The sequence below is a fragment of the Pteropus alecto genome, unplaced genomic scaffold, assembly GCF_000325575.1.
Source record: "Pteropus alecto unplaced genomic scaffold, ASM32557v1 scaffold39, whole genome shotgun sequence".
NCBI classification, from domain to species: Eukaryota; Metazoa; Chordata; class Mammalia; order Chiroptera; family Pteropodidae; genus Pteropus; species Pteropus alecto.
In genome coordinates this window covers 13,367,125-13,379,100 of record NW_006443568.1, presented here as the reverse complement: position 1 = coordinate 13,379,100, position 11,976 = coordinate 13,367,125, and the positions used below count along the sequence as shown (strand labels likewise).

At 43.8% G+C, this 11,976-nt stretch overlaps 1 protein-coding gene across 1 annotated transcript; it reads right to left on the bottom strand.

Annotated features, from left to right (window-relative positions):
* On the bottom strand, positions 1-6,132 carry MUL1 (mitochondrial E3 ubiquitin protein ligase 1). Its single transcript, XM_006924487.3, has 5 exons — positions 6,096-6,132; positions 5,870-6,003; positions 2,758-2,845; positions 2,236-2,356; positions 1-1,016 (listed from the first exon to the last, which is right to left on the bottom strand). The coding sequence occupies exons 2-5, from the start codon at positions 5,987-5,989 to the stop codon at positions 287-289; spliced, it is 1,059 nt and encodes a 352-aa protein (XP_006924549.1). The 5' UTR covers positions 5,990-6,003; positions 6,096-6,132; the 3' UTR covers positions 1-286.
* Positions 6,133-11,976: the final 5,844 nt, after the last annotated feature.

Here is an 11,976-nt window from a genome sequence, read left to right as displayed (position 1 = left end):
CGCGCACACACACACACACACACACACAGTCGTCGGGTTCCTGGGCAGGGATTCTATGCCACCACACCCAGGGTGGGGCTTTGATTCTCACGTGGTGCTGGAAAGGGTCCCCTCTCAGGCTGGAAAGGCAGCATCCTACTGTTGGAGGTGTGAGAGCTCCCCACCCCGCTCCCTCAGCCACGCCCGGAGGTAACAGCTGCCCCACCACTGCTCTTCTCAAGGCCTCCTGATAAACACCCTGAAAAGGGGAAGTTGTTTTCGAGTGCGTCGGTGAGGCCTCAGGACCTTAGCTGTTGTACAAGGGAATCACCCGGGTGATCTCCTGCCTGCAGATGGGGCACCTCTTGGGCTCTGGCAGAGTGCAGTAGCACTCGGTGCAGGAACAGACGTGCCCACACTCCAGGAAGACGCAAGACTTGAAGTTGCTCAGACACACGACGCAGGTGCTCTTCAGGCTCTCCCTGTCCTCGGGCCTGGCTTGGCTCAGCAGCTGTGCCTCGTGCTCTCGGAACGCCTTCTCCATCTGCTTGAGGCGCAGTCGCTCCTGCCACTGCAGATACTGCTTTCGGAGGATAAAGAAGAGGGTGGCACACGTGGCAAAGCCGAAAACCAGTGTCAGGACCTTCCAGAGCCTGACACTCGACTCCTGCCTCTGCAGCAGGCTCTCGAAGTCCTGGCTGCTGAGATAGTACTGCATGCCCTGCTTGGGGGGCTGCAGGCGGACTGAGTTGTTGTCCAAGACCAGTTCGCCCACCCCCGTGAGGGTGGCCCCAACCTTCAGCATCTCCTCGGTCTCCTGAATGCCTTTGGGCCGCTCGCCGCTGATGTAGTGGCCGATGACATCGGTGAAGGACTGGATGGAGGGGTGGAACTTCTCGTACACAGTCTCCAGGCCCAGATCCAGTGAGTCCAGCGGCTTCAGCACTCGCACAGCCACATCCACACCGTCCTCGTGGGGTACCAGGTCAAAGGGCACCGTGTTGGTCCTCTGGTGAATGATCTTCGAACAGTCATTCCTAAAATAAAAGAACTCAAGATAAAATAAAGGGCTGCAAACAGCTCAGGCCCAGGCAGAGATGGAGGTCGCATAAACGCCGGGAGGACAGGATAAAGTCTGAAGTGACTGGAAAGAGTACAAGAGAAATCACTATTATCCATGTGCCTCATAATAGGGAGGCTCGTTCGTTATTTTCTCGGGTGATACCAGTGGGCAACAAATACAAAGATCACCCCTACCATTTATTTGCCCTTGCCACTTTAAAATAAATTACCGATTCCTTCAAACCTTAAAAATAGAACTACCATATGATCCAGCAATCTCACTTCTGGGGATACAGTCAAAGAACCTGAAATCAGGATCTGGGAGAGAGATGTGTACCCCTGTTCAGGGCAGCATTATTCACAACGGCCAAGACATGGAAACAACCTCGGTGTCCATCAACGGACGAATGGCTATAGAAAGGTGATACGCACACGACACACTCCATAAAAAAAGGGAAAGCCGCATGCGACAACATGGATAAACCTGGAGAACATTATGCTAAGCAAACTGAGCCACTCACAGAAGCACGAATATTGCATAATTCCACTTACATGCGGTATCTAAAATAGCCAGACTCATAGAAACAGAGAACGGTGGCCGATAGGGACTTGGGGGGAAAAGAAAATGGGAGTTGCTGTTCAACGGCCATAAAGTTTCAGTTATAGAGGACGAACAAATTCTAGAGATGGACTGTACAACTGTGTGCCTGTCATCAACAGTACTGTACCGCTGCACTTAAAATCTGTCAAAAGGGTAGATCTTATGTTGTGTTCTCACCATAATAAAAAATCAAATAAAATAAACACGCAAAACAAAAACCCACTAGGATCATTTAGCAAAATGACATTCCATTTAATGGCTCAAAATTGTTTCAATAAATATTGAAATCATTAATCCATGCCACAAGTCGGTGGTTCTCAAACTTTAGCGGGCATGTCGACAGATTCTGGGGCCCCTATCCTGGAAATCCTGCTTTGGTAGTTCTGGAATGCAGCCCAAGAATTTCACAAGATGCCTAGGTGACTCTGATGTGAGAGGTCCTCAGACCTCTCACAAGAATGTTATCGGCGGCATTAAGAAACTGCTCTACGCCTTGTCTCGGGAGAAGTCGGAGCCATGGGAACAGCACCCAGGACACCAGCAAGTGAACTGACCGACTGTCAGGTTTTGGCCGGCGACGAGAGGCTACATACCAAAGGTGGGTTGTTCGATTCCATACCATCTTGTGCTCCTGCAGCGTCAGCCGCTGAATCACTCCCTTGCAATTCTCCACAAACTGGCTGTTAAGCGTTTCTTTAACAGATCGAACAGCTCCTAAATGGAAACAAATTATTTTATTTCTGAAGAACTGTTCTGTCCTTTCTTTTAAGGTAATTTAAACTTTGTTGTTAGTTTCATGAAACGAAATGACGAAAATGTTATCACCGTAAGTTACGCTTTGTGGGGATTCTTCTAAGCACTACGTGGATCACGTCATTTCAGTTTTACAACAACCCTATAACGTAAAATTATTTTAAAGACGGGACAACAGAGGTTCAGAAATATTAGGTAATTTCCCCAAGATCACATGGCAATAATACAGGTCTTTTGGACCCCAAAGTTCAAGTTCTGGACCACTGCCCCAAGGTTGCAAAGGGCCCTTAACATCAGCCAAGATCTTTATAAAACTTTTAGAAGAGAAAGTTACTTTTCATTGCACCAATAAGTAAACATACCTTCAATAACAGCGTAAGGCACACATTTTCCGGGAGCTTCTGAAAGAATGCTCTTTAAGTCTTCACCCAAATGGATTCTTTTAGCTCCCTAAATGCAAAGAACATATTAAACTACTGAATACTGACATATATTTAATCTTAAAGAGCAAAAAAGAAAAAGTCTACTTACTTTTTCACGTTGAGAGTGGGGAAATCAGGCAGGAGGGAGACTAGGGGAGAATCAGATTCCAAAGCTGTGTCCCAGAAGTTTTAACATATAAACAGGCACGGGGCAGTGCCTCCCTCTCTGCCATCTGTAGAATGTGCGTGTCACATACATTCTTTCTACAGTTAATGGAAACATACGCTCCTTTCATTTTAACTTTTTTAATGTAAAAAATGAAAAGTACGAATCAATTTGTATACCATAGACTGAACATAAATTAATCCCTTCTTGACAATACAGAGCCATACATCCAAAGGCCTTACGTGTAAAGCACCTAAACAAGTGCCTAATACAAGGCAGGGGCTGGAGCAATGGCAGGTGTTATCACCATGCCTTTATCAATGCATGCTCTGCATTATGATCATCATAAAAGGGAGCCTTTGTTTTATAGGGCGAGGCTCTGTTAAGTTGTGCCAAACACTTCCATTTTCGGTTTGCATGGTGACCATGGTGACTTCTGCTATCTCCCTCTCACAACCCCCAGTTCTCCCATCCCTTCCAAATTCGGAGTTTCCAACTTGCTGTGCTTACAAACCAGCCAAGCCTGCTATTGCTGCATCAAAAATGAGAAAAATCAATGAACATTTCCTGAGCATCTATGTGCCAGGCACGGTGCTGGGTGCTAGAGATTCAGAGATGAATGAAGGACAGTTTCCGCTTTTAAGGTATTCCCATCAACAAATTCTGAGGATGCCAGATACGTAACCTCTAAAGAGGTGATGAGGTACTGAATACATATTATGGTCACTCTATGACAGGAGTGTAGATAATGAAAAATAACAGCAATAACAACAGTTTATTTACTCGTTTTATCTGACTCCTTCTACAGGACTATTAAACTCTGGGAGAGCTAGAATTTTTGTTTGTTTGTTTCATTCACTGCTGTCCCCCTAGTGCCGAGAACAATTCCTGACACAACGAGCACTCGATATGTATTTGATGAATAAATTATTGAATAAATTAGCACTTAGATATACTAGGTACCAGGCATTATGCCAAGTACTTTAAATGCATAAATCCAGTTAATGTGCACACCATCCCTATACAGTAGATGTTGTTATCCCCAGTAACAGATAAGGAAACTTCGATGCTCAGAGAGGTGAGTGACTTGTCCCAAGTCACATAGCTGGTAATGTATCCACCACAAGATGGCCAGTTAGAATTTAAAGAAAAAACAGGAGGAGGAATATTCTCTGAAAGACCTGGGGTTGAGTCAAGCTTAAATGCATCTGCTGTGACTTTGGGCAACTTAATTTATCTTAGTTTCAGTTTCCAAAACTGTAAAAGATGGGGAGAACAATCTTGCCGAATTTTTATGTGGATTAAATAAAGCTTAAGTTGTGAAAGAATCTAGCCCAGGGGCTGGCACATAGTAGGCATGCAATAAATATGCATTCCCATCACAAGGATAAGATACAAACTCGACTCCAGTTCTGTAATCTGAGGAAGAAAACAGAATCTCTTTTTTTCCAGGATGGGGTTATTTCATCCCCGTTTAGGCACTAATTGGCAAAGCTTTTAAGATTACCCAAAGATGGGTCCTGGAGAGTTCGCGGCTTCAAAGAATCCTGCATCCAGCCAACTTAATTTCTGAGTTTCAGAGTCAGAAGTATCAGTGACACTCATAGCCAAGCCCTTCAGGAGTAACTTGGTTATTTAATTAGGCGAACAATAATAGGGCAGCTGGAATCTCACTAGGATGCCATTCGCACCACAAATTGCTTGATAACTTGGTTCATTCCAGACGGATTCTAAAATTCTCCTCGCAGCGAGGAATTCACACGTTTGTTTCTAAGCCCTTACTGAAAACAATCTGATAATTGAAGTTAGGATGGGTTTAGGAATCCAGCTTTCAAATTAATGTCCAATTAAGCCCTAACTGTTGAATTCTGAAATTTCAGCCAAAACGAATCCACAAACATTTACTGAACATCTACCAGCTGTCAAGCACTGATTTAGAACCTAGAAGGAATGAGGAAAGATAAATAAGACCTTGTCTCTAATCTAACGAGGTGCATCTCTCATGGGCCAAACACTCACAGTACAGCACAGTGGTCAAACAGAAAAAAAAAAAAAAATCCTTTTGCAATCTAAAGATCTAAGAGCCATAAGACCTTTTCTCTGAGTCTCAATTTCCTGATTCGCAACCTGGAGGTAACTGTCATTTTCTTTACCTCCAAAAATTACAGTGAAGAAAAAACAGCAAGATGGGAATGTCTTACGTAAGCTGTAACGTGCAGCTCAAGGAGTGCTATTTTTAAAGTAACGAAATATATAAAGGAAAAGTCTGTAGAACCAAGCAGCTGAGTAGCTGCGCAAACGGATGAAGTCTAGGGTTTCCACACTTGCTGTTCCCTCTCTCTGAACTGCTCTTCTCCAAGACATGTGTACAGTCTCCCTCATCTCCTGTGCTGTTCAAATGTCACCTGATTTAAAATAGCAAGCCCAGCTTCTCCAGCATTCCATTTCCTCTCCCCTCTACATGACTTTGTAGTATTTATCCCCATCTGTCATACCATCTGATTTACTTGGTCATTGTCTGTCTGGTTGTAGTAGAATGGAATCTCCATGAGGGCAGGGACTTGAGTCTTTTCTATCCACTGCGATAACTCCAGTGCTTGGAGCATAGCAGGTGTTCGATAAGTATTTGTCGAATAGAGCAATGAAGTCAAGGTTCATTCTGAGAAATGGGAGGAGCTTAAGAAAAAAAGGCGCCATGGAGCAGTTATCACGAGACCCGAATTCTCATCCCAGTTCCTCCATTTACTGGCTGGGTGATGACCTTTCTGACCCTGTTTCCTCTTTTGGATGGTTTTCCACGGTGGAGCGGCCCACGGAGAACCCTGGGCTCACCGTTACCGGGGGTAGAGATGACCCGTGTGAGGCCAGGCCGGCTCCAGCACTGACCTTGAGCTCTTGGGCGACCTGGGCCTTCTGCCGGAACACGGAGAACAGGACGGCGGTGACAACAGAGCTGGTGCCCAGGAGGATGAACTGGCCCAGCGAGGGCCTCCCTCCGCTCTCCATGGCTGGGCCGAGCACTGCGTGCAGGAGGGGACGCCGAAATCAGGCCCTGCGACCTCCGCCCCGCACCTCCCTCCCATCCGGCACCGCACCCCAACACGACCCTTACCGGAAGCCGGTCGCCGGACAATGACGTGTGACGAACAGGAAGTGGGGGCGGGGGAAAAGCAGACCGGAAGGCGGTGTTGCCAGGGTGATCGCTGCGCTTCTGCGGCGCTGCCCTGGGCAGGACCTCCCCGGCGGGGTGCCGGGAGTGTTTTGCAGAAGCTGAGCTGAGCGGTGGCTCGTCGCTCCGTGATCCTTTCGCCTTCCACACGCGACGCACCGGCCGTAATTGACTGGCCCGCGTCTCCCTATTCTCCGACCCGCTAATTTCTTGGGGTTATTGTGTTGTTTGATGGGTTGTTCGATTTCTCCCTATTGGATTGGGAGTAAAGAAGAGAATGTGTAGTAAGCACTTATGAGTATTACACATTTAAACTTCAGGGCAAACCTCGAGACTTGGATTTTATTCTTCTACTTTACAGATGAGAAAACTGAGGGTTGGGAGTTTAGGAGGTGTGCTCAAAGTCACACTGCCAATAAGTGCTAGAGAGGAATTTACTGGACTACAGAGTCCTTAACCTCCAAGAGGGCAGATTATGTCACCAAAGTAGCCCCTTAATCTGCCATCGCTACATATAACATATTGTTTATTAGCTAATAATTACAGCCACATTTATTGAACACCTATTATATGTCAGGTACTGTGACAAAAAGCTTCACAGACATCCCATATAATCCTCACAGTATGGCTATAGAGACTCTTCTGATTTCTATAGTGATCTCCTTCCTAAAATAATCAAGAGATACCCAAATCTCATCCTAAACATCAACCTGCAAAGCATGTGTTCATTGGGCCATCTCCTACAGGTTATGCTTTAAAATCTTGGAAATACAAGAATGTACCCACTAGCCCAAATCAATGTATATAAAAAGTTAGATAACATGTCGTGCTGGCAAAGATATGGAGCCATATAATATTGCTAGCGGGTGTAAGATTGGACACTCTTTACAGAAAACAATTAGGCAATGCTGATCAAGATTAAAAATGCCCACACCATTGACCTAGCAATTCCACTTCTAGAAATTCTTCCTATATCAACACTCACATTTGTGAACATAACAAATTTACAAGAATATTCACTGCAGCATTGTTTTTTTCAAAGAAAAAAAAAGAAAAAACTTAAATGTTATCAATAAATAATTGGTTACATAAGTTTTTTAAATAAGTGTATATGAGCATAGTGAAGGGAAAAAAACTGCAAAACTGAGGATGAGCCCATTTATTTTTTTAAAAAGAGGGAGAAGAATATATATGCTTGAATATTTCTAAAAGGATTTATAAAAAGCTGATAATATTGGTTGTTTCCACAGAAGGAAATTGGGTGGCTAGAGAACAGAGTGACTTTTTACTCCTTTGTACTTTTTGAATGTGAATGGTATGGCACATTTTGAATTAATAAAATTTGCATTAAGAATTTAAAAAAAAAGAGGAAGAAGAACACACCAGTCACTCCATAACCAGTAATTACAAGGGCCTCCTGCATCCCAGGTTCTGGGAGGGGCACTAGGTTGTTAAAACAGCCAGGATCTGCCTCCCGCTGCTTAGGGTCTTGTGAAGAAGCAGATGCCGGGCAGCGTTATTTATTGTCCCAAACTCATAGAAATTAGGGCAAACAAATTGACTCAGCGGATGGTTTACTCTTCTCACTAGGAAAGGGATTTGAGTTCTGTAAACAGAATGGAGGACGGGAGTGGGAAAGACTTTTCACACAGGAGGAGCAAGACGAGCAGAAGTGCCAAGCTAACCAAGAGTTGACTGGTATAGCCTGAGCCCAGGTCTTCTGACAGAGAGTAGGGAGCAAGTACTTGAAAGAGAAAGTTGGGATCAGATTCTGTACGTCCCTGAATGCCAAGCCAAAATTTTAAACTTCATCATTTGGGGAGTGTCATCTAGTAAAGCTCTTTGAGACCCAGCAGGGTATGATCCAACTTTTTTCGGGTTGTTTTTTTTTTTTTCTCCAATCATCAAAATTCCTGTATCCTTAGTGATCTAAGAGGAAAGGACAGGAAAGGGGGCCAAAAATTGAAGACTGAGTTTCTCCCCTGCTAGGGATCCTCGTTTATGGGTTCTGACTATCTGGGGGCCCTCTTGTTTTACTGGCATACTCAGTTTAATTGTGCTTCACTTTATTGAGCCTCACAGATGTTGCATATTTTACAAACTGAAGGCAAGACCCTTCACCAGAAAAAGATTACAGCTCGCTTTATTACAATATTTGCTTTATCGTGGTGGTCATAATGTCCAAGGTCTGCCTGTATTCCGCAGGCCCTTTTACGGGTTCCTTAGGATCTTGTTAAAAGACCATAACTCTTGAACGAAAAGTTTGGTTTTAAATAACCCTGCCACTTTTTGCCAAAGGCTGATATCCTTTATTAGCCATGCTGAGCACGGTCCTATTGGGACAGTTTGAAACTTACATCATGTGGACCTTGTTAGGAGCAATGAGCAACGGGCAACTTCAGCTGCAGCCAGATGTCCTTAGGGAACAATTCCCAGCTCAGAATGGCTGTCCTCACTGAATCACAAGTTAAATATGAGCCTCTGAATTCGAGAGAGTGAGAGAAGTTCCTAAGGCACCAGGCAGAAAATCTAGACAGAGAACACCTGGGAGAGAAGGACAATGCCACCACTTGAAGCACTGAGTTCCAGACTCATGCCATTGATTTCCTCTCCGAGGAGCAAAACTTCCCTGTGAGTCACGGGCTAAGTGCCCTCTTAGGCTGGCCATCCACTGAGGCACCAAACAGATGTGAAAGCAGTCATCTCAGCATCTGTACTGATGTTGCCAGGCAGGGGCCATGGGAAATAGGACGTAGAAAAGATGTTAATAATCGCATGAGTTTGTCATTCGATTTCTTTACAGAACTTTCCCTTTGGGAGAGCTTCTAACATAATTATTAGGAATTATCTAATGTAGTCAACGTATTTTAGTGAGCATTTATCTCATGCAATATGCTCTCCCAGATACAGTGGGAAGCAGGGAAAATGTGCAGGACGTGTTCCCGACCCCATACAGAGTATTGAGGAGAATTTTTTAAATAATGATTTAAATCCCACCTGTTTGTAAAAAGAATCTGAGATGACTTCATAAAATGGAATACATAGTAAAAAGATATATTAAAAATAAATATAGAAATAAACCAACCAATAACAAAAACCACCTAAAGGAAGCAGGAAACTACCTGGTTTAGGCACCTAGGATGAGTTGATCTCTGCAACTAGGTACCATCCTTGACTGTGAACAGGGGTCCCCAAACCCTGGCCGCCCCAGGCCACACAGCAGGAGGTGAGAGGCGGGTGAGTGAGCAAAGCTTCATCTGTATTTGCAGCCTCTCTGAGCCCTAGCATCACCGCCTCAGCTCCACCTCAGATCATCAGGCATTAGATTCTCATAGGAGCACCTTGTGCCCAAAAGGTTAGGGACCGTTAACTGTGAGCTGCCCAACAGCCACGGCAAAAAGGAAATGTGTTAGGGTCTAATCTAGTAGAGAAAATGGGGCAAACACCCAAAATATTACAACTCAAGGCAGTTTATGAAAAGTCTGATAAAAAGGGAAGAACCAGGTTGTCTAGAGGTTAGCACGCTGGTCCACCATCCATCCCTGAGGATGCTGCTGTCAGAAGCTCAAAAAAAGATGTTCAGCTTTGAAGAGTTCCCCAAAGAGACTGCACTCAGGTGAGTCACACCCAGTGGGCTCATTTTCTTTCTCGTCTCCTTTGGACCAGTAGGACCTACTTACCATTGAGTAGCCAAAGGTTCCAGCAGCAGATAAAGATGGAAGATCTCATGGAAAGCGAAATGGTCAGTGAGGATGGGGTGGTGGGCCTTGGCCTCACTAGCATCACAAACCATAGGAGAAGGGCTAGCCTCTGAGGGGGACTGGCCTGTCACTCCTTTGAAATTTCTCAAGACAGTGTGTTATGTCCTTAGTAATATAATTTTCCTTTTTTAACAAAAGCTTTATTGACATACAATAAACTGCACATATTTAGAATGTACAATTTAGTAAGTTTGGACATATGTATACACCCATGAAACCATTGTCACCATCTAGAGAGTGAACATATCCATCACCCCAAAAAGTTTCCTAGGAACCCTTTGTCATCTCTCCCTCTTGCCCTGCCCCCCACCCACCCCAAGCAATCACTGATCTGCTTTCCGTCACTATACATTCATTTGCTTTTTAAATAGTTGATATAAATGGAATCATACAGTATGTACTATCCCTTCCCTGGCTTCTTTCATTCAGAATAATTTTTGAGATTCAGCCATGTTGCTGCATCTATTGACAATAGTTCATTCCTTTTTTACTGCTAAATAGTATTCCATTGTAGAAATACACCACAAGTTGTTTATCTATTGGCCTGTTGTTTCTAGTTTTTAACTATGACAAATAAAGCTGCTTTGAACACTCAAGTACAAATCTTTGTGTGGGCATATGCTTTCATTTCTCTCGGGTAAATTCCTAGGACTGGAATGACTGGGTCATATGGTAGATGCATGATTAACTTTTTTAGAACCTGCCAAACAGCTCCCCAAACGGTCATACCATTTTACATTCCCACCACAATGTAGAGGAGTTCCAGATCTCTACACCCTCACCAACGTTAGGCACGATCAGGCTTTGGATCATAAACATTCTAGTAGGTGTGCAATGGTATCTCGTGTGGTTTTTATTTGCATTCTCTAACGACTAATGATGTCGAACACCTTTTTACATACTTATTTGCCACCCACATATCTTCGTGGGTGAAGTATCTGCTCAGATTTTTCCCTCATTTTTATTAGGTTGTTTTGTTTTCTAAATATGGAGAGCTCTTTATGTATTTCGAATATAAATCCTTTATCAAATATGTGATTTGCAAATATTTTCTTCAAAATCGTGGCTTCACCTCTCATTTTCTTAAATTGTCTTTTGAAGAGCAGAACTTCTTGAAGTTTATGAAGTCCAATATATCTTTTTTTTTTTAATGGATCATGCTTTTGGTGTTGCATCTAAGAAATCTTTGCCTAACCAAAGATCGCAAAGATTTTTCTCCTATGTTTTCTCATAAAAGTATTATAGTTTTAGGTTTTACATTTACGTCTATGATCTGTTTTGAGTTAACTTTTGCCTATGGTGTGCCAGGCACTATGCTTTCCATGTACCACTTCACGGCATCCTCACATCTCCCTACAAAGTAGGTAGATACTATTTTTATGCCCATTTTACAGATGAGGAAACTGAGGCTCAGTGAGGTAAAGTTGCAGCGTTTATCCAACTTGATCTTTCTCCAGAGCTATATGCTTAAGCATTAAACTATACTGACTTTTATTTCATTCATGTTGTTGGCCCTAAAAGAATAACAGTGATTAATGGGGGTCATTTCCTACCATGAGCCGTGGCACATGTCTCTCCTATTCGAAGTTTTAGTCAATGACAGACCACTGTGGAAACTAGTCTGGAAGCCATAATTCCGCTGGGAAAATGAAAATTATATGTAAAATAATCTTCAAAGGTCCTTCGATCTCCACATTCTACAATTTCAGATTTTCCCAGAGCAGGCAGTCAACGCTGCAGTGGATGCTATCAGCCACAAGGAGGCGCCAGGAGCACAGGATGCAGAAGGCAAAAAAAGGGAAGAAGGTCAAGGGGCCTAGGTAAGGAAGGGAAAAGAAGGAATGACGAGGGTCTGGAGATTTAAAGGGAGCACTGAGGCTAACTGTGGACCCACGCTTGGTTGTATCTAGAGGCATAGTTAATCCTCAGGCTTGCTATTTGCCTGCAGGCCCTGTAACAATCACTTGTTACTATCTTTTTCTCCAGCCTCATTTGTGACCGGCAGGATCTCCCTTCCCCCTCCACTTAGTCGCTAAGAGCAACTTCTGGTCCTGTGGCTGGCA

What these genes read in the sequence shown, in the direction of transcription:
- MUL1 (XM_006924487.3), bottom strand. Translation starts at nt 5,989, where the DNA reads ATGGAGAGCGGAGGGAGGCCCTCGCTGGGCCAGTTCATCCTCCTGGGC. An exon ending in AGGTCGCCCAAGAGCTCAAG is followed by an intron (nt 2,846 to 5,869) that starts GTCAGTGCTGGA and finishes CTTTGCATTTAG; the next exon opens with GGAGCTAAAAGAATCCATTT. An exon ending in GCCTTACGCTGTTATTGAAG is followed by an intron (nt 2,357 to 2,757) that starts GTATGTTTACTT and finishes GTTTCCATTTAG; the next exon opens with GAGCTGTTCGATCTGTTAAA.